Source organism: Atractosteus spatula, chromosome 5, assembly GCF_055471065.1.
Source record: "Atractosteus spatula isolate fAtrSpa1 chromosome 5, fAtrSpa1.hap1, whole genome shotgun sequence".
In the NCBI taxonomy this organism is placed as follows: domain Eukaryota; kingdom Metazoa; phylum Chordata; class Actinopteri; order Semionotiformes; family Lepisosteidae; genus Atractosteus; species Atractosteus spatula.
In genome coordinates this window covers 17766100-17793688 of record NC_142710.1, presented here as the reverse complement: position 1 = coordinate 17793688, position 27589 = coordinate 17766100, and the positions used below count along the sequence as shown (strand labels likewise).

Here is a 27589-nt window from a genome sequence, read left to right as displayed (position 1 = left end):
AGTAAACTTTGAGTACAGTACCTGTGTCACTTGTATGTACTGAAGCTTCTGCACATATGTAGTTATAGGAGTTTGAGTAGGGAGCTGCGTCAGCATGCATAAGCTGCAAAGGAACAAGTAACAGCATTCTGTGCTGAAAAGAAAAAGGAGTGATGCAACGTTTCATTTGTAGAGTCTTCTCCAGGTGTCCTGAAGAAGAAGACACCTGAAGAAGGCTCCACAACCAAAACACCATGTCTCTTATCTTTTCTTTTCAGCATGGAATAAACTTTACCTGTCTCTTTATATGTAGCTATGCTATATGTAACCATAAAAGGTGTTTGCCATTTTTAGAAGAATGGACATTTTTTGTTGTTGCACCACAGTACAAGAAATACATAACTATTTCTATAATTATACTGTATATAATATAAATATAAGTTCCAGCATCATTGGAGTGATTGTTTTCTCTGAACATTTACCTACCCACTTGTATCTGTTAGCACCACACAATAAGAATAATATAATAAAAAACTATAATAGTAAAGGTAACTTGTAAGCACCAACTGTAGTGATGAGTTCTTTGTAAACAATCTTTTATTTTTACTATTGAACAGAGAAGACTGCAAGAGGACCTGATTCCCCTGATAACAATCTTGGAAAAATACTCAAAACCATTGACAAAGTTAACCCAGTGGGCCTATTCAGAATAAAGAGCTGAAACACGAACTGAAGGAAACGAGTAGAAACGACAGGTATATGCATTTACAACCTTTTTATCCAAAGTGGAATTAGAGTAGAGAACAAGCTGCCCAACCTGTTATCAAAGCCTGTACCCCAGGTTACTTTCAAGAAAAGGCTAGATAAAATCCTTGGAACAATTATATACTAACTACTATACGCGCTAGATGGGGCAAAAGACTTCTCGTGAATCTCTTCGCTTCGGGCGATTTTCAGTTGGGTTTTTTTTTGTCAAGCAGTTTTGTCCCTCTCGGCCTCCGTAGCGTGAGGCTTCCGAGGGAAAAAAACTACACATCCCGATGCAGATGCAGGGAGTGTTCGGCGGACAAGGCACCTTTCGGGCTTGAAATAGACAGGAACAGCGATAGAAGACGCATTGATATCAACTGTGAGTATACTCTAATTGCCTGAAACCTTGACACCCTTGTTGGCTTTAGAATGGACTGTATTAGAGGGTAGATGTGCCCAGTAATTAATGGAACTGTCTGTAGTCTGTGTAGCCGAAAGGGAATGGCAGGCCCACGTTACCCTTTGCAACATTGCACAGATTTTGAAAGAAATATACATTTTAGATCCGCAAATGTTAACATAAGTTTGATCGCATTTTTGCTCGCGTCATTTGTTAAGAAATAGAGAACAAAACTGTATTTTTTATCTTATCTGTGTGGGCCATTTTTGTATTAATTGTATCTGTCATGCAGTTATTATTTCATACTGAAACGTTTATTAATAACAGATTTATGAGAATGATGCAGGTCTACGATAAGTGCAATTAATTAGCCTCTAATATTCATTAAATTGAAAACCACACTGAAAACAGTTTTACTAGATGCCATTACCGTTATACTGTACATCAGCGTGAGAAGTCCGTATTTCCAGCTCCTGTCATTCTGTATGATCTGTACATAACTATAAATTATTTTCAAATGATAAATTACAGTCATAGAAATACGGGACATGTTTGCTCATACTCCACTTAGCGCGTGAGAGTGAGAGATGGTTAACTGCACCCTGCTATTGTTGCTGTTGTCATTAAGTTTATTATTGTCTTTTGTACGCATTGAAGACAGATTTTTTTTGTGCGAAGTGACGCCTTTCTGGCATCTGGAGGAACAATGAAGCTGAAAGAAATCCAGAGGACCGCGCAGCAGGCGTGGAGTCCGGCCTCTCTTCACCCGGCCTACCTGGCCACAGGTACGACCCCTCCCCACACTCACTGGGAATCCGAGTCGCTGCTTGTCTAACAGCTGGGCCGCTATCAGAGTAGCGCGGTTTACAGCTGCAGTGCCGGGACAAGATCTGGACTGGCACTTCCACTGATTAGCAAGAAACCCTGTGTGTATTTTTTTAAGCACCTTTAATTCTTCTGAAGTCATACTTAAACACCCCCTGTCTGAAATATTTATTTTATAATATCAGTCCACTTGGCATGCAGATTGTCAGCTCTTTCAACAGATGGTTACTGCAGGGGGTCAGCCCTCCCAAAACACTTTCTGGTGTAACTGCTCACGTCTGCTTGTGGCCGTGCTCTTACAGGCACCTCGGCACAGCAGCTGGACGCGTCTTTCAGTACCAGCGCAGCCCTGGAGATTTTTGAAATGGACTTTGCAGATCCTTCACAGGACATGAAACTCCGAGGCACTCTTCCTACCTCCAACAGGTAAACAAGAAGCCTCCGTCCTCCCAAGCCTTGTTGTTTTTGTTTGAGTGCTGCTTAAGGTGGCACGGGTGGCAGTATTGTACGTGAAGCCTGGCTTCTCCAGCAGGTCTTGTCTTGTAATACTGTTGTGCCAGAGCAGACCCGGTTAACTTAATGGGGATTCACCTCTGAAAGCCAGACTCAAATCAAATTAAAATCAATCAAAGTTTATTTATCAAATGCACAACAATACTGCGTGCAGCAGTAGTTGCTGGCAATGAAATGTCTTTTCTGCGAGCTCACAAGAATCCCAAAAATCACAAAATTAAGGTTACGAAAATAAGGTTATATCATAATAGATGTAATAGAAATTGAATAAAACTCAATGTGAGTAGAGCTGTTATGTGTCCATGGTGTGTGCAATATATACATGTAGTGCAGTTATGCTGAATACAGTGAAAACTGTGTGTCCATGTAGCCATTACAGGTGATTTGCTAAAGGAGCTGCAGGTTGGCCATTTAGCAGTCTTATTGCCTGGAGGTAGAAGCTGTTCCGTAGTCTGTTGGACTTGGACCGAATGCTTCGGTACCGTATACCGGACGGTAGGAGGGAAAACAGTTTGTGACTGGGATGACTGGGGTCCTTGAGAATGGACCTGGCCTTCTTAAGACTCTCAGCTTGACAGCGGAGAAGGGCGCAGACATTTATCATAGTTCCCACAGTGTATTGCATCAGGGTGAAGAGAGCCGTTTGCGCACATGGTCTTCCTCCCCTCCCAGGTTCCACAGCCTGATCTGGGTGAATTTCGGCATGGGCGTGGACGGATCCTCCGGGAGGCTCGTGGGAGGAGGCGAAAATGGAGTCGTCACAGTTTACAGTCCGGAGGAGATACTGGCGTCGGGAAAAGAGGCAATTATAGGACAGTGTGAGAAGCACACCGGCCCTGTCCGGGCTCTTGACTTCAACCCTTTTCAGGTAGGTTTCCCGTAGTCCTGAACAGAATGGTAGTTTATCTGGATGAGCTTGCCGGGAGGAGCTAAACTGATTCACAAGGGAGAGTGCATTGAGTTGTGCTGATTTTAGGTGAGGAGTGTGTCCCTCAGAGATGAGAGACCCAGGCTGACCAATCCCACCCCCACCCTCTGCGGTGCTCAGCCAACTGTGCGCCACAGTTTGGGGAATCCAGTCTCAGTCAGCTAGTGACTGTAATGACCCAGGCTTGAATACTCCTGTGATCATAGAGCTTTTACCTGTGCTTGGACATATGACACTTTTACTGGTTAAGTGACTCAGGAGGTCCTCTTGTCATTTCCTTTTAATGCATTAATAATAATTGGTGCTCTTATCTGCTTTCTCTCTCTTTGTAAAAATGATTTATGTTTATTCTTGCTGGTATTGTTTCTTGTTATATTCCTTTGAAGATGTTCTAAGTTTGAGTACTTGCATTCTGTTTCAGAGCAACCTTTTGGCTTCAGGAGCAAATGATTCAGAGATATACATCTGGGACTTGAATAACTTTAGCAATCCAATGACACCAGGGACAAAGTCACAGGTAATTTACTTTCAGAGTTGTGCATCTGCTTCTGTGCATTCATTTTTCTTTTTTTAATTGCTGTTTTTTTCTCAGACAACATTCAGGAACATAAAATTACCTGTTCAGTGTGTCCAAAATCCAAACCATATCTTTGTTAGGATCAGTTTTCATTGAGCAATGTTAATCTTTTTTACATTAAATATGCATGTATATAATGACCTGTGGATAGAGTAGTGCTGAAATGTGTGGTATATTTCTACTGGTTTGTTTTCAGTTGTGTTTTTGCTTACTTCAAGTTCATGACAATATTACATATAAATATATCATATATAGTACATAGCTTATATAATCTTATAAAGTATTTGACAGACTTTGTCATTATCTTAAAAAACACTTTCAGAACAAAAATGTAATAAAACTGATGCACAGGTGTATTTCGTGAGTAAGGTGAAAAAAGAACACCTTTGCAATTTTAAACTGAGGGCTTTTCAAGAACCATGTGGTTAATTTAGATGAGTACATTCATTGACCTGTGTAAAGTGATATAGTTCAATCCATATGGGAATACAGATATTAAGACACACTCTGAAATGTAAATTGCTTAGGAGCCAAATTTAGGAGTGGCAGCCCTAATTTGTTCTTCTATATGTTGCTGATACCCAGCAGTTATTATTAGGGCTATCTGTGGCATTCAAACCTTTTGTTTTAAAATGGTCTTTGTGTTTTTTTACTTTATAGCTGTGTGAGGTAAGAATAGCAGCACTCCTCCGTGAACTGAAAGGGTCTCTGTCCATGTGTGTTTCCTGCACGGTGCATCACAGCTGTGTGGTCTCGGGGGGGGGGGATAGTGACATTTTTTTTTTGGCTCTTCCACTCTTCTTTCACTGAATAAACGAGATGTGTTGCGGCCACAAAGGTTTTACTGTCTGTTGTAAAATAGTTAAGTAGTTAGTTCTGCAGTTTCTAGAACGTACGAGAGTGGTTCCCAGCCCTGGTCCCGAAGAAACACTGTGTATTCTGGTTTTTGCGCCAGCTGAGTTCTTAATCAAAGGCTCATTGGCTGCAGTTTCCCATCTGGGGCATGTTTTCATTATAGCCAGTAGCCATATCATTCTGCCACATCAACCCACTGAAGCTCAGCAGGTGTGAGCCTGGCCAGTACCTGGATGGGAGACCTCCTGGAAAAGCTTAAGGCTGCAGCTGGAAGAGGTGTTAGTGGGGCCAGTAGGGGGCGCTCACCCCATAGTCTGTGTAGGTCCTAATGCCCCAGTATAGTGTTGGGGACACTATACTGTAAACAAGCACTGTCCTTCAGTAAGATGTAAAACAAAGGGCCAGACACACTACACAAAGTTATGTGCGTTGAAGATGTTAGAAACAGCACCCTTGAAATGGGCTGTTGTTGACACCTTTCGGACTGAAAGAAGAAACAAGTTAAAGTAAAAGTCTAGACAAGCAAGGCGATCAAGTGAGTCATTAATTAGCACTGGAGATATAGAGCTCAGCTGGAATGAAAACCAGCAGATACAATGTTCCTCCAGGACCAGGACCCTCTTTCATACAACATAGCAGATACTGTAAACACCACCAGCAGTATCATAGTTACTATATGAATTGCTGCTTGCAGATGGTTGTGAATCTATTCACAAGTACCATCCTGTGTTTTGTATTTTGGACTGTAGATTTAATGTTTTTTGGTTCTACTTGTAAAACGTTCTTGCTGTTTTTTTAATTTGGTATGCAATGAGGCTGCTTTTGCTAGTCTGGCTGTTCTAACTGGACATGCTGTAGTTAAGATTTGCTCTAGAAATTCTTAAAGGGTTCATAATGAAAATCGTGTAGTATTAGATTTTTTTCTTACTTCCTAAATAGTTTGATATGAATATTTCCAAAAGCTGTATTCTGGAGGATAATTTTTTAACAATTTAAAAATGTGTAGCTCTTTTGTGCTTCGAATCTTATTGCACAGCCTTTCTCAAAATCTTTTTGATCAATGCCCAATAAGGAAAATAAGCGACAACAGTGGAGTGACCAGTATGTACACAAAACCAGATGGTGGAGTTTCTTGCTTGCTTTCTTTAATGTTTAATGTTTAACTGGAAGGACGGCTGATACATTGTATCACGGTTATCTGCCATGATGTGGTTTGATTCTTTGAGGAAGCAGAAATGACAGGAGCATATTTACATTTTATTTTTTAACATTGACATTTAACATTTTTTTGCCAACGTAATAAGTAAAGTGCTTGTTCTAAGTCTGTTTGAGATAGTTTGTTTTTCAAATTAGTCTTTAAGGACGTTTAGAAATACAGAGTCTAAAACTACATAACATAAAAGTGGATTCTTTCCTATTTCCCATAGTGTTGCTTGGCGTCACTATGGTAACTGAGATATTGTAAGGCTGGGGTCTCACTCCCTGGGTCACGGGAGCCCTAATTCAATTAGTCCTGTAGGTCACCTGTTTCTGAAGCTTGGGCACAATTGTACATTATGAATCAATTCAGCATGTACTTGATTCAAATAGGAGAACTCGGGTCCTGAGGGTTCTGTGGTTTTGGTTCATAATGATCTCCAAAGCGCCTAATTTAGCAGATGGCCTCCTTAATCAATTCAAAATGTTTCCAATCCCTTATCAGTTGTTACTGTAATGGCTGCCTATAAAACCAGCTAGACTGGGGCACTGCAGGTTCAGAGTTGGAAACCCTCAGCTTTACAGTTTCCCCTGTCTCACCTCCATGTCGTTTGATTTGCAGCCACATGAAGACATTAGTGTCGTTGCCTGGAATAGGCAGGTCCAGCACATCCTGGCTTCAGCGCACCCCAGTGGTAAGGCTGTTGTTTGGGACCTGAGAAAAAACGAGCCAATCATTAAAATCAGTGACCACAGCAACAGGGTGAGTGTGCATGTATGAAGGCATTTCCCAATAAGGCAACAATGTCCAGGGCTGTTTTTGATTGGTCTCACCACCTCTGCTATTCATGTTAACACACAGTCTGGACTTGAGAACCGATCCCATGCATTGTCACATTGTAATAAAGAAACGGCTAGGAAATTTGTCCAAGTTTGTCTCGGAGGTCGTATTTCTGGGTGACTTGATTGACGAACTGCGTCCACGGTATTTCTGATCCTGCTCTGCCTCTCCTTGTGACATGACCACGTCTTTGATTTCGGACTGCAGATGCATTGCTCCGGGATGCTGTGGCACCCTGAGGTGGCCACTCAGCTGGTGCTGGCGTCCGAAGACGACCGCTTGCCCGTCATCCAGATGTGGGATCTGCGGTTCGCTACGTCCCCTCTGAAGGTTCTGGAGAACCACACGAGGTCGGTGCTTTTTTATGCCCGTTCATGACCGGAAATATAATTACCGTAGACCGATCGATACTTTTGAACTGAAGGGTAGATCTCGTCATTTGCACAAGTCCGAAGCTGTTGCAGCACTCAAAAGGACTCGCGTGGGTGTGTGGATTTTCTTGGCTGCTGTCTGTCATTGCTTGTTGTTTAGTTTTGTAACAGTCCATTTGAAGATAACAGTGGCCACGTACTGTACTTGTAGTCAGTAACACCTTTTCAAGATATGTAAAGGATTGGTCAAGTGCTTTGTTTAAATAGCCATGCAGTTCTTCTCATTTAGAAGGGCCATGTGTAGCTGCCGGTGTGAAAGTGTCTGAATGCGGCTTCCTTCCAGGGGAATTCTGTCTGTGTCCTGGAGTCAGGCAGATCCAGAGCTCCTCCTTAGCAGTGCTAAAGACAACAGGATCCTGTGCTGGAATCCAACCACAGGAGAGGTAAGTCAGACACAGTCAGTCCTCACAGCTCACACAGACAGATCCATGGAGCAGCTGACGCAGTCCAGCTGCTTTGCTAACTGTTTATCTGCGATTTCTTTCCCAGGTGATCTATGAGCTGCCTACCAGTAGCCAGTGGTGCTTTGATGTGCAGTGGTGTCCCAGGAATCCTGCTCTTCTCTCTGCTGCTTCCTTTGATGGGCGGATCTGTGTTTACTCAGTCATGGGAGGCAGCCTGGAGGCTCAGCAGCAGATGTGTGCTGATAAGGTTGTAAGATGACATGCACTGGTTTCAGTCCCAAACAAGTACTGCAGATTCTGTGAATGCGCTGTCTAAATTTATTTTATCTGGAAAATATTACGGCATTCTGATTTTGCTGCGCTTTAAATGTTTAGAATTCTATTTCTCTACTGAGTGAATTGTACTGGATTTCTTCTTAGAAGGTTAGAAATTCTGGGAATCTGAAAAACTTTCCTGCTTTAATTCTGATAACTTGTTCTGCCATGACCTCTGCTGGCATTTGTTACAGATTTACTTTTCTGTGAGTGATTTTTGTAGTTTTTATAATCATGCTCAAAGTGAAAATGCGCTAAATTGACAGGAGAATGTACAAAATGTCTTGTGTCTGAAAGTCCCAGCAAAGCAAGACTTGACTCAGTAGGCTTGACTGATAGATTGAGTTGAGATAGAAACTTTCAGGTGACATTGAATTTAACACTTACACTCTGTTGAAAATTATATTGCTTAAAAATTTGATTTACAAATTTTATATGTGAAAAAATACAGCTTCTCCAGCTTAATGACAACAATTTCCTGCTTAAGGCCATGATTTCCAGCTTTCTTTTCAGAACCAAAGTGACCTCCCAATGCACATACAATTCATGCAGTAACAAAGCTGCAAACAGAAAGGGAACTCTGTCAAACAAGAGCTGTAGGACATTACGTAGAAACCGCACGCGTATCCCTGTTGATTAATATTTATTTCCATGCAGTCTTCTCATGGGTAACATATTAACAAGGGAGTAAGTAGTTCCAGCTTACAGTTTGATCAAAATAAAAATAATAAACAGCCTATACCCATATTTTCTCAGTGTTTATTATTAGTTTATTTGTCTGATGCTTTTATCCAAAGCGGTGTAGTTTGCACCCATGCCTGTAGCTGGGTGTTTGACTGGAGCAATCTGACTGAAGTACTTTGCTCAAGGGTATGACAGCAGTACCTCACTTGTGATTTGAACCCACAATCTTTTTCACCTCCAAGTCCAGATCCCTAACTTCCCCTCCGCTCCCACTGCTGGCTTTTCTGATTGATTTATTTTTTGCTTTGTGGCAAACTCTCTCAAGTAAAAGATATTTCCTCTCTGTGCGAACTGTGTGGTGCACAGATCTCCTCTTCCTTCAGTGCCCTGGACTCTTTTGGAACGGGACAGGCCCTCCCCCCACTACAGGTCCCTCAGAAGGTGGCCCAGACCACAATGATCCCACCCCTGAAGAAGCCCCCCAAGTGGATCCGCAGACACGTGGGCGCCTCCTTCGCTGTGAGTAAGCCAAAGCCTTCATCAGACATGCCATGTTCAGAGCCTCTCATGTAAGTAAAATGGGCCTAGTTTGCCTTTATTCAAATAAACTTCACTAGGCATATCCGTATAAGGGGCTCTTAAATGCTTTGTTTTTTTATGTGTGAAGCATTTTGCATTAATTAAATTATTTGCAAAGCAAATTTGAAGATAAATACTCCGTATCTAAACTAACGGCTTATCGCTTACACTTATATAGCGCTTTTCTGGACACTCCACTCAAAGCGCTTTACAGGTAATGGGGACTCCCCTCCACCACCACCACCAATGCGCAGCCCCACCTGGATGGAGAGCTGGCAGCCATAGTGCGCCAGAACGCTCACCACACATCAGCTATCAGAGGGGAGGAGAACAGAGTGATAAAGCCGATTCATAGATGGGGATTATTAGGAGGCCATGATTAGTAAAGAGTAATGGGAAATTTGGCCAGGACGCTGGGGTAACACCCCTACTTTTTTTGAGAAACACCCTGGGATTTTTAATGACCACACAGAGTTAGGACCTCAGTTTAACGTCTCATCTGAAGGACGGCGCCTTTTTACAGTATAGTGTCCCTGTCACTTTACTGGGGCATTAGGACTCACACAAACCTTGGGGTGAGCGCCCCCTACTGGCCCTACTAACACCTCTTCCAGCAGCAGCCCTTTTTTCCAGGAGGTCTCCTATCCAGGTGCTGACCAAGCTCTCACCTGCTTAGTGTGAGCTGCAGGTTGATATGGCTGCTGGCTGGGGAGGGGGCCTGATTTTTGATTCCCTCAGGGTCGTCAGCGCTGTGTGAGAATACGTGGACAGTTCCAGTATTGTATGTAGTAGAAGGCAGCGTCACTGCCCACTCTCACAGGCGCGTGTTCTTGTTTCTTTGCAGTTTGGAGGAAAGTTAATCACCTTCGAGAATCCTAAGTCCCCTCAGCCACAGGGGCCACACCCCCTCCCCAGGAAGGTTTTTGTCAGCCAGGTCACCACAGAAACAGAATTCCTGCAGCGCTCCAGCGAACTGCAGGCCGCGCTGCAGTCTGGCAGCTACTCCAGCTACTGCCAAGCCAAAATCCACAGCTCTCCGACAGACTCCGAACAGAACATGTGGAGCTTCCTCAAGGTACAGACCCTGCTGGCAGCCCTTAAGAAAACATAAGAACAGTTGCAAACGAGAGGTGGCCCTTCGTCCTACTTTGCTTGTTTGGTAGTTACTGAAGCCATCGGTAACTGACTGATCCAAGTATCTCATCCAGCCGTTTCTGGGAAGTAGCCACATTATTGACTTCATCAACATACAGTAGGTGTGTAGAGTATCCAAGACACCCACAGCCCATTTGGATAAAGAAGTTTCTCTTGTTCTCTGTTTGAAATGCGTTTTTCACTCATGTCCTCTGGTTTCACTGTTTCAAATGTTTCAGTGTTCTCTCAGAAGAAATCCACAGGGCTGATATGGTCAACACCTCGTATCAAGTCCCCTCATAGTGTTCTCTGTTCAGGACTAAAAAGGTCCAGCTCCTTCAGCCCGTCAGTCTTGATTCTAGAACATTCTCTTAAGCCCTGCTTTTACAACTGGCGTACATTTTCAGTGCAATGTCTTTGTTTGATTCCTTTGGCGTAATGCGTTGTTGGCATTGCACCAACTTTTCACATAATAAAAGTTGATAAAAACCAATGGTTAGGACTTGATCAAAATATTGATTCATGGGGGAGTTTATAGTTCAGTGTCATTTTTTACAGTAGGTTAGGTCTACTGTTAGGTCATATCTCTTTATGACTGTGAGTTTCTAAAAGCCTGAGCAAGTGGAAAGCACAGAAAGAGATAAAGAGATAGTGTTTACCAATGCACAAGATAATCTCTTTAAAAGGATATACAGCTTTTATTTAAAGGAGTTTCTGTTTTCCAGAGATCAGAGCTACACACTAAGATCAGTAAGAACACAACACTAGTAGTACCGCATATGACCACTAGAGCTCGCTGTCATCCCATTTAAAGAATTTGTCAACGCCAGTTTGATTTGCCTTTGTAGCCACAGTGCAGTCTTTGCTGACTTGTCATTTACTGTGTTCAAGGATTTCGACTTCAGTAATGAAGTGGGCTGTAACCCCCTGTGGCCTTTCTGGGCTTGAAAGTATGAACTGTTTCTGGGCTTCAGAGGGGAGGAAGGGAGGGTTGTCAGTGAGCAGTGACAAGACAAGAATCAAAGTGGACACTGGCTAGAGCTCGTCTTCCAGAGAGCCAGATATGAATAGTGGCCTCCGTTATATGAGGACTTCTTTTTCTTTTACACAAAATCGAGCTTTCGGGCTTTAAAGTTGGCTGTGGTTTGAAAATGTGGATTAACGCGAGATGCTGTATTTATATTCTTGCTTTCTTCCCTTCTAGGTGAACTTTGAAGAGGATGCTCGCGTCAAGTTTTTAAGACTTTTGGGTTTCAGTAAAGAAGAACTTGAAAAAAAGGTAAAGGCAGATATTTGTACAATTTCAGTGTTATGCATTCAAACCTAAGGACCATAGTGTTATGTTAGTTCACATTTTTAGCTGTTGTAGGGTTTCTCAGGCAGGTCTGATTCTCCGGAGGCTTGTGCTGATGAGGTCTTTTTCCTGTTGCAGATTTCTTCAGGTTTAGGAAGAAACTTCCGCCCTAATGGACTCGGCATTGATGCCAACGATTTGGCAGAGAAGATGCAGCACCTGTCTGCTCAGGTCAGCCAAAAAATCAGTCGTTAAAATTCATGTAGTGCCTGAAACTGAGAAATAACTTGTACTTCCATAAGACTTTTACAATAATCTCAGATAAAAATCTCATTTTTTATTTCAATGTGTATTTAACGCACACTCTACATTTCCCATGTAGAGTATGGTAATTCAGGGTACTTTATTCCCTGTACGTAAGCTACATTTGTATGTATACAATATTTTGCTGACATTTTGAGCTGCATTCTTCCATTGTCCAAGCACAGAGGTCAGATGAGTCCAGTGCTACAGGAGACACCCCCTCCTCCCCCTCCTCCTCTTCGCCATCGGACTTCTTCAGCCACCTACCCAAGGAAAAGCCCAAATTCCAGATCCCCGTCACTGCCGGTAACCAATTCCACAGAGATATAGGAAGACACACTTCTCAATGTCAAAGGTGCTCCTTATCCTCCATGAAATCTTACTGGAGTGCAGTTTATTTTTGCAAAATAAACAGTACACCACAGCTCAACAAGCTCAAAACCCTAGGAAATATCAGGCAATTTAAAACATTCTGGAGTAACATGAGTGCTGGGAGTTGTTATTTTTTTCCTATTGTTGGTCCCTTCTCAGAAAACCACTCTGGTGGATCAAGCTGGAGATTTCTGCATTGTGATTGCAGTAAAGAAAGGAGGACAGAGCAGCCAGTAGCTTGCCTTTCCCTCACTTTCTCAAGAGCAGCAACAGGCTTTTATTTTTGGAGACGCGCAAAACTTCCATACAAAAACATACATTCTAGTGATTGGTTCGTAACAGGTTGTTGCCATATATGGTACAAAATCAGATATTTTAGACGGTTTGCATATTTTTTACGACAGTGGTCAGCCTTGGGCAATGAGCCAAAGTCCCTCTTCCCACTTCATGGAGCTAAATCAGACACAAGATACAAAAATCACACCGTCGCCCATGAGACCCAGGTTGTCTGGAGCACAGATGCAGATCTTGCCGAGTTTGCAGATTTAATGTAGTAAAATAACATCATAACAAGCATGAATGCCGAATGCCTTCACTGCAGTAACTGCTTGTGAATGTGTATGACTTTTCAGACACTGACGGTCTGATCAGTCAGGCTCTTCTGGTGGGGAACTTCGAGAGCGCGGTGGAGCTGTGTCTCAGTGACAGCCGCTACGCTGAGGCCATCCTCCTGGCGATCAGTGGGGGAGAGGAGCTTCTGAGGAAGACCCAGCAGAGATACCTCGACAAGCAGAGAACCAGCATTTCAATGGTACGTGGAGAATTGAATATGAGTTTTTTTGTTTTTAAAAATGTGTGGATTTAGACCAAGACAAAGTCTATACCAGAGCACAGGGGCTCATTGGGCCAGAGCTCATCCTGGTTACCACAGTGAAAGTGACTCGCCCCTGAGTGGGACACTAGTTCACCACAGGAATGATCCCCCAGCACTGCAGGTGCTGACTTACAGTACACAGCTGGGTGGACAGGAGCCACAGTCCCCTTTTATGATGCTCTGTATCATATAGCTGTTTTAATTATCCTTTAAGGCGTGGTTGCCATTACAGGTGCAGTACATACTGTACACAGCTGACATGTGTTTTTAACATGGTTAGCAGTTAACCAGTTCCATTAAAATAAAATAATGATTAGCAGTTTAACATGGTTAGCAGTTTTCAAAGATTTATGGTATTACAGGAATTGTTTACAACCAAGTTTTGAAAGCTGAAATAATACATATTGCGATTGTTTTTAAACTAGCCCTCATGGTAAATTCATGGTCAGTGTTTTTTTTTGCATTTACAAAATAAACCTGGAAATGTCCATTTATTTGGTTCCTCAGCTCATATCTTCCATAGTCACCCGGAACTGGACTAACATTGTGCAGTTGTGTGATCTGGACAACTGGAAAGAAGCATTAGCTGCCCTTCTGACCTACGCCCAGCCCGAGGACTTCTCCAAACTGTGTGGTAAGAGAGTCACAACAACAAACACAATACTGGCCGCCCTGTGGCGTCAGAATAATTGACTTTGAGGGTTGTACACTTGAACGCTAAAGGTAGCTTTACAACTCGAAAGTAGTTCTGACCAGTTGACAACATCGCTATTCGGTGTGAGAGGCTGTTGTCCCCTCTTTTAAAACATTCCCGTTCCAAGTTCGAGGGGTCCTACGACTGTGAAGATTATTTACACGTGACCACAGCAGAGTATTCATTGTAAGACATAAGATTCTCCCCACACAGGATGGTGATGCGTGCATAGCGAGAGTGTTTTGCTGTTGTCTGAAACAAAGGGTCTGGCAGAACTCCTTGTTACCAAAGCCCTGAATGTGAACTGAAGAGGTCCAGCCACAGGCGTAATTGACTGAAATTCTCCCCTCCCTCAGATACTCTCGGGGCCCGTCTGGAGTGTGAGGGCGAGGAGAGGTATTTCTTACAGGCCTGCTTGTGTTACATCTGCTCTGGAAACGTCGAGAAGCTGGTGGAGTGTTGGGTGCATAGAAACGACTGCTCCTCTCCTCTGGCATTGGAGGTCTGTGCCCTGCTGACTTGTGCAAGGAGGGGTGTTCTGTTGTTCTGGTGTCCAGCATGGGGCACGCTGCTCTGAGCAGCTCTAAATCTGTGTGTTTATATGATTTTACTATTAAAAAATCAGTTTAGCTGTGTTTGGAAACGCATAACCTCACATTAGCTTTTGTTTGGAGTGTGTTTTCCAGGGGTGATCGCGAAGTATTAGTTCGCGGTTCACTGTTTTCATCAGCCCTTGTCACTGTCGGTTTAGATTCTTCAATTCGTGCTGGTTATTAAGGCCGAATGAGTCCTCGTGTAAAATAGTTTAACAATTAAAGGGTAAATTTGCCTAGAACAAAGTCAGGCCTTTTTCATTGATTCTTAATCGTTATGTTTATTTTATTATTAGGCAGAAGTAAATGCAGACATAGGTGACAAAAGGAAAGCCCTGCAGGTAAAAGAGGTCTTTGTCGTGTCGCAGGACCTTGTGGAGAAGGTGATGATACTGCGCAGGTCCATTGAGAAGCTGCGCGGTGGGGAGGTGGAGGTCCAGAGCCCCCTCCTGGCGGAGAAGCTCACCCAGTATGCCAGCCTGCTGGCTGCACAGGGCAGCCTGGTCGCGGCAATGAGCTATCTGCCACTGGGCTCTGACCAGGTGGGTAAGGCGCTTTAAAATTTCAGGACCTCCTCTGGGCCTTCATGATCGCCGTGTGCGAGAACGTTCAGGGATCTTCTTGCTTCCCGTGACAGAATGTATAATCAGGGAATGAAGAGAGAATATATAGTGGAAGAGAGAATGTATAATCATGAGAGAATGTGTGATCGGGGAATTTTTAGAGAACCTATAGCGCAAGAGAGAATTTATCATTGTCAGCGGATGTGTGATCAGGGAATGCAGAGAGAATCTATAGCGAAAGAGTGAACGTACAGTATAATCATCAGAATGAGTAATCAGGGAGTACATAGAGAATATGTAGCGAAAGAGATAATGTATAATTATGAGAGGATGTCTAATTAGGGAATGTATAGAGAATATTTAGAGAAAGAGAGAATGTACAATCGTCAAAGAATGTGCAATCTGGGCCTCTTTTTCTAGCCATAGAATGAGAATGTACAATCAGTGCCACTAATCAGTGGCCACTTTTTCTAGTCATATCGGTTCTGTTTTGAAGCTTTAGAAAGCGTGGAACGGTGTGACTCAAGGTAGTTAAAGGCGAGAGGTGTTAACCCGAGTCTGCCCCCTCCTGCTGCAGCCCTTGATCATGAAGCTGTGGGACCGGCTGTTTCACGCCCAGGGAGAGGCTGTCGTGGGCCAGCAGCCTCCTCCCTTCCCTTACACCCGGGTCCACGTGGGAGGGCTAGCCCCTGCTCCTGCCCCAGCTCCAGCACAGCCTCTGGGCCAGAAAGTGCACCAACCGGTAAGGCATGAGTGCAGCCAGGACACAACCAGATAAACTTATCTGCTCATGATGGACTCTCTGCATTTGTGGTGCAGCCTAGCCAGACTCACAGAAGACTTCAAAATGTTGAAGAGGGCTTGATTTCCTTGTCCTGTGAAACCTAGTTTACAAGCCAGATTTATAAATGTTAAAACTCCTTCATCAGGTGAGGTTTCTTCATGGTGTCTTGGCTTGTTTGCATTGCATAATGTGTTAAGTGGCACTTTTTCTTCGTAGTGTGCCTTTAAGGCCAGAGGCATTTTTGGTGTGGGCTGTGGAAAAGAGACATTGAGAGAGTTCTGACGGGCTGTTGCTACTCGTTACAGGGGATATACCAGCCTGGTTTTGCAGCTCCGATGGTACCTCCAGGGCAGCCCCCAGTGCCCACAGCTTTCCCTCCTCAGCCGGCCGAGTCCATGCCCTCCCATTCCTACTCTGCCCATGTGCCCCTGACGAGCCTGCCCCGAGGTGGCCCACGAGCGCCGTACCCTCATCACCCTGCCACCGCCTCAGGTAGACCAGGGCCTTTTCTTCAGATTCTGAAAGACCGTCTTATTCCCAGTCTGCGACAGGGAGATGCTGTTGTTCTTTATATTTGTGCCCATCCTACAGTAACATGGTTCACACCTGAGATCCTTCCATTATGTTGAAAATGACCATTGCAGTAAATGGTCCAGAGATCTTTTTTGTCTTTAGAGACAAAGGTGGAGGTGAGCTCTGAGTTGGCCTAGGACTGCAGCAGTCTAAGCATTCCCAGTGTTTGATTTCAGTCTGGCTCTGCAGTTTACAAGGTGTTGGCTTTTTTTTGGAGAAAAAGAGAACGAAGCTGGCACAGACGCCTTCATCGCTTAGAGGTCTGCCATCGAAAAATCTCAGTGACGTGTTGTGAAAAACATGATATTGACTAGAGGGGCACAGTCAAACCATGCCCTCACAAGATAAAGCTCTTATAAACACAGTGAAGTCTGAAAAAAAATACCCTGCAGGTTTAACATGGTAAACTTTCAACTGGGTGACCACCAGACACTCCTTTCTGTCTTTCAGGTTTCCCCCCTCATCAGCCTTTCGGCCAGCCAGCAGTGCCTCTCGGTGGCGGCTATCCCTCCAAGCCCACCATGCCAGCCTCCAGCCTGGCCGGACCCTCCCTGCCTCCTTCCTCTGCCCCCGGAGCCCTACCAGCGCCACCCAGCCCTGCCGGCCCGCCGCCCAGCCTCATGTCCGCGGCAGGCCGCCCCTCGGCTTCTGTGCCACCCTCATCCCAGGCAGGGGGGCCTCCTCACATGTACCCTGGTGGTCATCACCCCCAGGCCTCCGTGGCACCGCTGCAGCCTTCCGGCCCCTACGGCCCCGCCGTCCAGGGATACTCGCAGGGCGGCCCCGGAGCCCCAGCCTCCCAGTCCTTTTCTGCTGCTCCTCTTCCTCCTCCACCCACAGGTACGGAGCGGGAAGTCCGCTGCCAGTGGTGCAGGCTGCCATTCTTTAAATGGGCGCAAGGTGAAACTACCTGGAAGTGCCTTTAAAACCAAGTACCTGAGGCACTCCCTTACACAAAGGGTGGTGGGAGTGTGGAACAAGTTATCGTGCCATGTTGTTGAAGCTGATACCCTGGCTTCTTTCAAGAAATGGCTGAATGAGATCCAATTAATTGCTAACTACACCAAACAGGCGAGATGGGCTGAATGGCCTCTTCTGGTCTGTAACCTAATCTGGCATGAAACCATTAAACAGATGTGACAGCTGTATGTACATACATGTCCACAGCTGAAACAGGGTCTTAGCTGTGTGATTGCTCTTCAGTGTAGAAGCATTATACTTTTCCACAAGTGTATTTAGCGGTTGTACTTTGTATTATGGGGGGGGGGGACATTTCATGCCAGTGAAGTAAAGAAACGTTGCAAATATCTTAGAATTTGGCCGGGGGGTTCTGAGCCCCTCTCCTGCTGACAGTGCCTTCTCCAGGGGCAGACCTGGCCCTGTAGCCAGACGGCCAGGCTGAGCAGCTGCAGGCTTGGGTGGCGATGGCTGTGAAGCAGTGGCCCCTGCCACTGCCACATCTGTCTGTCCCCACACAGGCACACAGGCCCTGCTGTCTCCTTTCCTGGTCTGCACCGGCCTGGTGCTGATTCAGCGTGAATATTAACAGGCTCTGAAAAAAGGGTGGGGATGATGATGGGGAACATCTTAATTTTAGAAAGAAATGTGATATACAGCATGCGATCTTTTCTAACTCCACATATTATCTAGGCGATCGGGCCGTGAGCTTTGTTCTGTGAGATGCTCATCGGCGTGCTGTTGTACAGACCTCCCTGTTGTCTGATTTCCAGGATACTTCCCATGGCTGCAGTTCCATTGTGATGATGAAGGTGAAGGGAAAAGGGCTGTGCTGTAGGCCGTGTCACGTCACTGTGTGGTTTTGTGCAGTGCGTTGCGTTTTGTGCAACATTGTCATTGGTCTCTTCCAGGAAATTAACTCTGTTTTCCTCTTCAAAGCTTCAGATTGTTTGCATTGCAGAATTTACCTTTTCCTTTTATTTAAAAGTTGTAGTAATGACCTATATTTCTGGAATACCACTGACCTTTTGCATTGGTTTTGCTAGCAAGAAATGTCTTCACATTTTTGGTGAATCAGGTGATTTTTAAACACTTTATACTGAAGCCTGTCATAACCAACGTTTACTATATATAAATGATGCATTTCCCTTAACAAATATAAATATATTACATTAGACCATTTTCTGTTTGTGACATAAACTACATCTTGATACAAAACGTTGACCTATCCTGGCTAATAGGTCTTCTCTGAAAGTGTGCAGACACGTATGTAATATTTAGTAGCAAGTCTTTAAAACTGAGTGAAAGTATAAATGCAAGGGTAGCATGTAAAGTGATTTGTTACAATTTTCTGTTTTTCAAGACATACAGGTTAATTCTGACTTAAAGAGCAATCCTGTGACCCATAACACAATCTGCTGCACTGACAATGTGGAGACATTTCTGGTTGAACATTAAACTTCTTTGTGTTGTTTTTTTAACTAACACTATACATGTATATACCTTAATTCTTTGCAGGGTTTGATTTGTTATTGTGAATTTCATAACTGGATTCAGACATTTTTTCATTTCAAATTCTGAACAATTGTAATTTCAGAAGTAAATCTTTCGGTGACTTTGGCATATTTTCTTTGTAAATTAAAGCTTTTGAATTCTCAGGTTGTTTTAAATCGTTAACCTGCCTTTTTTTCCCAGACTGATCATTTATACTTTTTAGCTACTATCCTCCTAAATTACTTAAAATCCTTTTCATAAACCCTGCATTCATGCTAGTTCCAAATTCTAGTTCTGTTAGACGTGTGGAGATCTTTCTAACTGATTTCACAAGAATTCACAGTTTCGAACGGTCATGACACAAGCAGCTGGCTTTCTGAGACGGAAGATTCAAAAGGACGAATTACTGCAAGGCAGATTTAGCTGTGACTTGAGGTGTAGTGATGGAACAATGTAGAAAAGGCTATAATGCATTCAAGGTTTTATATATGCTGTAGCTTTATTATAGTGGTTAAATAGTGATTTTGAGATGCCAGCAAATTCTCCTTCAAATAGTTCAAATAGTCCTTTGTTACATAGTTGTACGTGTGGCAGCAAAGTGTTCTTTGATGTTAAATGCATAATAATTGCAAGAATATTCAGTCTGTGTTAAGCTAATTTGTTTGAAGATTTTTTGTGCTCGTAAAAGGATGTTTTTTTTCCTTGCATTTCACCTAAAAACAACTATAGTCACTTGAATTTCTCATGTTTGCTCCTGAGATTTGGATGAAGCCGTGATTGACTCAACAGCCCTACAGTGAATTGCACGTATAACAATTTAGAATTTTAATCAAAAGTAGAGGTGATCGGCTTGCATCCTTGCCTTATTTAAGGTTTCATTTTGAAGCCTTAATGTAATTATCAGATCTGTTGTAACTACGCAATAATTAATTGGCTGCAATTTGTTTTTGATCTTTGCTCAGACAAGAGAGAAATAACCCCTGTACACGTGTACATCTGGAACACAAGCAGCAAAATGGTTAACAGCTCGTGCTCTTATATAGTTGAGTTTCCGTTTGTGTCATTCAGCTGAGTTTGTGGTTGTGACCGAAAACCCTGCTTCTGGGAATGAAGGTAGTAAACACCCAGACAGAACTGAGAAGTACAGGGAGACGTGTCCTGGTGTGTCCCAGGAGGAGCTGGTGGCAACAGTGAGGGTTTGAGGGTCAAGCTGGCAGACTTGAATGCATGACTTGGATGTGCACTCTCAGCACAGCGCTCACACTCAAGTGCAGTCTTGGCCTGGCTTGGGCTACCCTTGCTTTTTGCACTTGCAAGTGTCTATGCTGACAGATGGCAAGGAAACACGTCTGTGTGCTTGTCTGACTGTGCTTGTCCATGTTTACTCCTTCTCCAGGCCCTCAGGACGGCTGGAATGATCCCCCGACAGTGCGAGGAGGGCCCAGGAAAAAGAAGGTATTCCCTCCACTCTTAAATCAGTCCTGCTGTCTCAATGGACACTGCTTAGCTCTTGCAATAACAGTCTGCTATTATGAAGCCACATAATATAATACAGCTTTCAACTAAGATCTGTTAGGTTCATTTTTTTTCCCATTTTTTTTAGTAATCTGTGTGCAGTGTAGTAAAGAGACCCAGAAGCGTTTCACCTTTGTAGCGTAATGAGATTAGACACAGGTGGTTAAGATCTCAGAGCTGTTTAAAAACTCTGTATTCGTTTGTTGAGTCGTTTTCATTTTAAACTCACTTTGACAAAAGTATTTGAAAATGCACATCCAGGTCCAACCTGAAAAAATTGCGTACAAAGCCTCTCTATTTTTCTTCGTTTTGTTTTTTTATGATACCTAATGGGGTTACATGGAGGTCACACACTTTAAGTTCTCTGTAAAAGCAAGGGAATATCCTACTAGTGTTTTCAGATGGAGAATTTCTAAATGAAGTATCAAAGGTGGAAAATACTGGCTGGGGGAACGCTCTCATGTTTTTTTCACATCTTGCATGCCTTTATGAAGTACTTTTAACTATTTGTTTGCTGTCGTCCTCATTTTTTTAAAATAGTAAATAATGGCCAATACATTAGAACTTAAATCTCATTTTACCCAGCAGCTCTGCTGTCCTGGTGACTTTCTCATCCCTACTGACCCTGGCCCCCTCTTGATGTTGTGTACAGGAGGCCTAAGCCCCAAATCCTATTAGTCAGGGATTCTTGGAAGCATTAGTTGTAATTTTCACATGTTCTAGCACTTGTATCATCACTTGTCATTTACACTTACAATCATCTTTGTCATAAGACCAAAGCGATGGATTTATTTGGTTAAATCTGGTCAGTCCACTTGGGTAATATATTCATGGGGGTATCCTTACTCACAGATATTTATTGCTGTTATCCTCTTTTAAGCAGATTAACATGACTGAATTAAGAATGAAACAATGCAGATTTGCCGGTCGTAGTAACATAAGGCAACATTAAGAGGTACAATTTTTCAGATTTCTAAAGTACCTTCTAATGATACAGAAGTAAGATATCTAGATATTCTGGACAATAATTGGAAAAAATTACAAACAGACTGGAAACAGTAGTAGTTTGGTACATTCCCTGTGTAGGAGAGGAGATGATTAAGCCCCATGATGGCATTCTGAACTTGGCGACGCTGGTCTCTTCTGTAAGCCCTTGTAGGCAAGGCCTTAATTCTTAGGTGCCTCTGACTTGTTCTCTTGTACAAATTGCACATGGCAAGGGCAGGCTTCATTTCCTGACCCTTAGTTTGTCCAGACAGTCAAAGAAGGAAGTGCAGCTTAGAGGTCAGAGGTCAAGATAGTTTGAGGAACTGGTGTTTTTAAGTCTTAGCTCACCTACGTTGTTTTTGTATGTCTTCTCCCCCTCCGTTTACCAAATTCCCTTTCAGCTGAGTGTGACACTGCGTAACATCACAAATGCAAAGAGAAGGTTTAGTTTGTTAAGGAGTTAATAGTAAAAGTACTGTTTTTATCAAATGTGTGAATCCTCCTCTTCAAAATTGTTGTATCCAACTTTTTCCCCACTGTTAAAGGTTCCAGAGTAACCTCAAACCTCTTGGGATTGTGTCGATACCAGGGTGTAGTAAATTGTGAGAGTAGTTGCCATTTGTAGCACACTGCATGTATCATCCTTGTACAAACCCAAAGATCAAAACGTGAAAACAGCTCCTCAGATTTTGAGTTAAGCTTGGTATTAGCTAAAGATCCTGCTCACTAGAGCCGGATTAGTTCATCATTAAAGTCGTTTTCTTTCATCTCTTCATCCCTAAAGGAATTGGTCTTGACCGAACGGGTTAATGGTGTCACAGCAGTACGCTTTGCAGCAGCATGTGCAGATGGGCTGAGGCCCAGAACTAATCAAAGTCTGTGTTTGCCAAATTAGCTTTTGAAAAGTCAAAGACTAAAAGGAAAAGTATGGATCGTTAAAAACAAGACTTTAAAAATATATTTTATATCTTATTTTTTGAAGGGTTCCATACTTTTCTGTCATCTATTCATGTGATTGGATTTATGATCAACTACATCAAGACCAGCTTTAATTAAAATTAAAAAAATGGTACTTTGGAGAGTATTTTTTTGGAAGTATTTGAAATTGTATTTTCGATTTTCCACGCAGACTCATTTAAAATGCCATTTTGTGCAATAGTCCTTCCTAAATGTACTCAACAGTATGCACAAGTAGATGTACTATATGTGTGCAGGAGTTCATCTACTGGAGATGCACAGTGCTGCCCAGTTTTACTTTACTGTGTGTCTAGCTGAGTCTTATTGAGCAACTTGAAAAAATGAACATAACATTTTGAAGTCAGTGTTAGACTAGTGGGAATGAAGCTGTTGCAAAGAATGCGTAATCAAAGCAGAAAACATTTCATTGTGATGATATTCTTTAATCAGCTGTGTAAACTAATACTTATCATGAATTTCCGTACAGATGTGGCTTCTTCTCAAGTTGTATCAAGAAAGTCAAAGTAACAGTGCCGGGGCCCTGTGTTTCGGTGTGGCCGTTGAGGTGCTCAAAACAAGTAGCAGGCTGAAGTCTCCCTGGAATTTGGCCTGCTTTATTTTTTTCCGTTGCCTGTGTCTCGTAGCTTCCAGAGAACTACACTCCTCCTGCTCCGATCACGGCTCCGGTAATGGGATTCCCCGTGGAGCAGCACGCCCTGCAGCCCCAGGTCTCTCCGCCTCACGAGCGCGTGCAGGCCCCTCCAGGAGCTCCGCAGGAGCCCAGCGTCCAGGTGCAGCCATAGAATTCCCCCTGTGGGAACAATGCGGATCAACAGGAGTTCCATATTCAGGAGTTCCTCATTATGAGGACACAATGGGTTGATTGTCCCAAACTTTTTTTGCTGTTGTGATTTGCACGGTTCATTTTGTTCATTTAGATATATTTTTTTTTTCCTGTTATGTGGAGGGTAACTATAAGAAGGGAATATTTTATTGTGTCCACGAACTTCACTCTTCAGTGTGTATGCCAACTGACTTTGGGGATGTTATGAGCAGAGTGCCAACTGAACAAGCCAGTTGAACAAAATTTCAAAAGCCTCCCCAGGAAGCAAGGTGGAGAGAAATGGTGTGCGTGATGCTTTTGAGCAGATTGTTTAAGAATTCAGACTTTTCGGGCAAGCATGTCTATTCATATCAGAAAAACCCCCGATAGATCATTTAAGACTGTACCACGGTCCAAAGCAGATAGAATCTTCACAAGCATTGGTTGTGATCAACCTTCAACGGTTACAACATGAAACATATCAGTTGAAATGTCAAGCCACTGAATTAACACGACACACCTGTCGGAAAGGTGTGGAGTGGAGACCCAAGGCTGATTCCTTTTTGCTGTTGCCTTCCCCTCTAGAGTCTCCATCAACTGCCTGCGGAAAAGATTGAGAAACGAGAGATCCCCCCAGAACACCTGGTGCTGAAGACCACCTTCGACAGCCTGGTCCAGCGCTGCCTGCTGGCGGCAGGAGACCCGGTATGTCCTTCACCCTGCTGCTCGGTCGGCTTCGGGGTGACCAGGCGCCCCTGCAGCCCCCCTGGCCACTTGAATGAGCACACATCCGTCTTGAGAGCAGGCGGACACTGAGCAGTGGAGCAGGTGAAGGTTCATTCCATGCTGAAATGAAAAGAAACGTTGCGTCTCTTGTCTTTTCAGTTTGGAATAAACCTTTACTTGTTCCTTTGCAGTTGTCGTAGCTACCAATTGACACTGAGCCACGTTCCAAATCCAGGAGGGTTTCGAGAAACGTAGATAATGCAAATGTAAAGAAGCTAGTGGGCAATTTTAGGTTATAAGGTGTGTTTTTTTCCAAACCCAATTTGTGTTTAAATCTCATTCTTTTTTGGTGAGCATGCCAGAACTGGCCCCCTATTAAAACAGGTTTCTTCTGAGAAAAGTATAACGTGCCATCAGTTTGGGGATTTTTTCCCCATTGAACTAAGTGGAAACGAAAGTAACCAGGGAGTACAAACAAACAGCTGGGGATGGAATAACAGAAATAATCGGGGGTGCTCATGTCGGAACAGGCAACTGATCAGAATCGAAGGCCCAAAACTCACATAATGAATGGAAATATCACATTACTTTGACTTGAAACCTTCTTCGCGTTGCAGCAAACCAAACGGAAACTTGACGATGCTTCAAAGCGCCTGGAGTACCTGTACGACAAGCTGAGAGAGCACGCCGTGAGTGGTGTCTTTTTTTTTAATCCCCCCCCCAAAGTACTTAATAATATCGCTGCCGAGTCCAATACTGAGCCCAGCTGGTACGCCACTGGTAGTCCCCCGGGAGAAGCGCTGCCCTGGAAATCCTCACTTCTCGCTCGCCTTCTCCTTCTCCAGCTCTCCCCCAGCATCCTGGCGGGGCTGCACGAGGTGGGCCGCTGCATCGAGGGCCGCAACTATCAGCAGGCCCTGGCGGTCCACACCCAGATCGTCAGCAGCAGCAACTTCAGCGAGATCTCCGCCTTCATGCCGGTCCTCAAGGTGGTGATGACCATCGCGAACAAGCTCGGCGTCTGACCGCGGAGAAGCAGGTCGAGCCAGTGCAAGCCACTGACGTCTTCACAGTAGTCCAGTGTTAGAGATACTTAAATTATCTATATTTTTGACCTGTACAAATGTGCTTTGAACAATGCCGTGCCGACTCTTCATTATATCCACTCCTGTTTTCCGCAGTGTTGTCTCACGCAAAAAAACGTGTGTGGCGTTTACCAGTTTGTGTGTTTTTTGTGGGGGGAAGGAGGGCACCCATTCTGTTCCCCGCCTTTATCCTTCCATGTCGTTTTCCAGCTACCCTTTGGGTTTTTGACTCGTGCGTTTCAGTGAAGTGCAATCAGATGTCGGTTAATGAATTTGATAAAAGAAGGAAAAGGATCAGGCAGTGTAGGATGAATCCGAACAAGACTGAGCACCACTTAATCTGCCCTTAGTCCTCCAATCCGTGGGAATGGAAGGATGGAGGGTATGGAGATGCTCATCCTAGAGGATCCATGTTAGTCTTCTTTCCCCCCAGCCGAGCCTGGGCTGTGGCAAAGAGTTCAGTTTTGTGGCAGAATAGATTTCCGAACTGAGAGGGATATTAAGGTATACAGAATTTGCTTATTGAAAATATACAAAGAATACCTACATGCACAAGACCAGTTGATTGTTATTGATTTATAGCATTAAAAAATCTTTTAAAAAACTTTTTAAAGAAAAAATAAATGTGCCATTTCCTGTCGGGAGCTTTACTGAGGTTTGCTGCTCAAATCTAAACAATCTAGATAACATTAATGGAATACAAAACGATCGTGTATGAATGTGCACAGTGGTATACCCAGATAGTAGACATCTTTTCTTAGGTGAATTGTTTGCTTACTGTTGTGGGAGGTGGCCTGGTACTCTAGAGATCACAAAAGCTTACTTACTGTATTTTTTTAACTGAGGGTTTTGACAACTAATGACCTTACTTGCAATTAAGCTTCTCCAGATATATTAAAAAAGAGCAGAAATGCAAAACCTGAAAGATTACATTCTGTATACAGGCATTCGCAGTCAAAGAACTGGGTTTCTCATAGTATGTTTAATGTACTCGGAGAGTAACTTTAGAGATGTTGCCAGTTTTGGATTCTGCAGTTTTCAGTTATCAGAACTGTTAGGTGAACCCCTTTGTTTTCATTTAGTTTTGATACGAACGTGAAAGTAAGTTGCTTCACTGAGACCTGATTAGCTGTTTATTATTGTGGGGTCTCTTATATACTTTCTGTACAGTCACATCTTTTCTCCTTGAGACACTCTGCAGCACTGAAACAGCAGTGGGCACCTTGAGATGTTGTTTGTGCATTCCTACATATAGATTATTTGAGGAAATTTAAAAGTATTGATGCATTGTGGATTTCACACCTGTTTCCAAGGCTAGGCTTTACAATGCTGAAATTCCAGTGGAAGTTAGAATGAAAATTATTTTCAGTGAGATTTGGGCCTTCTTTAAGAAAATATCAAGCACCATTTAAGAACATATTTATTTAAATGTGCCCTAGGAATTTTGTGCATCAACTGCAGTAAATATTTATGAAATTAATTTTACAGTTTAATTCTTTTCCCCATCTGAAGTGTGTGTTACAGCTTGTTACAAATGAATGTTGTAATGCATTCAACAGTTTACTTATTAATGTTAAAGGCAGCTGTTGCACAAAATCCTGACATCAGGCTTTTGTCCACCTGGTGAAGTTCCTGTATTTAACCTAAAAACCGAGGAGCTGTCGGAATGGCCCACAGTGTGACCACAAGCCCTTCCTCCTGGTCAGCTGGTTAGCTCTGGTTCCATGTAGAATTTGAGGAAAATTACAATGGTGTTGAGCATCTTTGTTTCAGGAGTTATCCCAAGCAGTTTGTCAGTGCTTGATAAAATAAGAGGTAACTTCTGTCTGTAACAGAATTGTTGTTTTTGTAACAACAGTATTGCTTTCCTACTAGAAGGAGTATTTCACTGCTTGCCCCTTTAAAATGCAGTGGAAGAGCTTTTGCTTTTTTCAGATTCTTCTGCTCTTCAGAAATCTGGCACTGAGTTAAAAAATAGATGCAGTCCAGCTATTAGGTCAATGTTAGCTGGGCAGTCACTTGTTGGAGAGTACAGTTACAGTTATTGAAGGCAAACAAGTGCCTCCATGCTCCCTCTTCTGCGCCCTTATTTGTACGACCAGATTTCCACCAATATTGTCATTCAGTGATGTAATGGAACTTTTTTTTTCAAATAAAGCATTGTCTCAGACGGCTATGTGAACGAGTCGTTTTTGCCTTGCTGCTTTTAGGTGGTATGAGGTTAAGCCTAGGTTGTTCAGGGATTGTTTTGTATTGCTGAACTGAACCCAAGCTGTTATTCTGAGGAACTGATCTCTCACTCGAACCTCTTAAGTGCTGTTCATGACACAAAAAAAAATGCTTTCATATACAAAGGAAAATATTCACTGCGGTCATCTACATTAGGGATTTTTTTCCCCAAAGGGCAGGTTTGGATGTGTTTACCGCAAAATATGGTCAATTACAAAGTGAGTGTTAATGAATTGATTATAAGGTTCGCATTTAATAGACAGGGACAAGTCCCTGGTAATGTCAACATTATGAATGTCAGCATTCACAGGGCGTAAATAAGGGCGTATTATTATTTTTTTTCCCCAGTCTGTG

General features: G+C 43.3%; 1 protein-coding gene across 10 annotated transcripts; it reads left to right on the top strand.

Annotated features, from left to right (window-relative positions):
- The first annotated feature begins 992 nt into the window (after positions 1 to 992).
- sec31b (SEC31 homolog B, COPII coat complex component) lies at positions 993 to 27176 on the top strand. Of its 10 annotated transcripts, none has more exons than XM_088916206.1 (27): positions 993 to 1108; positions 1787 to 1914; positions 2257 to 2380; positions 3140 to 3335; positions 3817 to 3912; positions 6647 to 6787; positions 7073 to 7215; positions 7580 to 7679; positions 7786 to 7947; positions 9066 to 9218; positions 10123 to 10353; positions 11617 to 11691; positions 11845 to 11937; positions 12195 to 12315; positions 13014 to 13192; positions 13763 to 13889; positions 14306 to 14451; positions 14911 to 15084; positions 15683 to 15847; positions 16195 to 16381; positions 16913 to 17302; positions 18193 to 18231; positions 20310 to 20368; positions 23017 to 23163; positions 23781 to 23900; positions 24539 to 24610; positions 24767 to 27176. In XM_088916206.1, the coding sequence occupies exons 2-27, from the start codon at positions 1836 to 1838 to the stop codon at positions 24944 to 24946; spliced, it is 3699 nt and encodes a 1232-aa protein (XP_088772332.1). In that variant the 5' UTR covers positions 993 to 1108; positions 1787 to 1835; the 3' UTR covers positions 24947 to 27176. The 10 variants fall into 10 exon arrangements, with proteins under 10 accessions (XP_088772332.1, XP_088772329.1, XP_088772331.1 ...); XM_088916203.1 differs by having other exon boundaries at positions 14839 to 15084; XM_088916205.1 differs by having other exon boundaries at positions 7786 to 7950.
- The last annotated feature ends 413 nt before the right edge of the window (positions 27177 to 27589 follow it).

What these genes read in the sequence shown, in the direction of transcription:
- sec31b (XM_088916200.1), top strand. Translation starts at nt 1,836, where the DNA reads ATGAAGCTGAAAGAAATCCAGAGGACCGCGCAGCAGGCGTGGAGTCCG. An exon ending in TGCAGCACCTGTCTGCTCAG is followed by an intron (nt 11,938 to 12,194) that starts GTCAGCCAAAAA and finishes GTCCAAGCACAG; the next exon opens with AGGTCAGATGAGTCCAGTGC. An exon ending in CCTCTCCTCTGGCATTGGAG is followed by an intron (nt 14,452 to 14,838) that starts GTCTGTGCCCTG and finishes TTTTATTATTAG; the next exon opens with GCAGAAGTAAATGCAGACAT.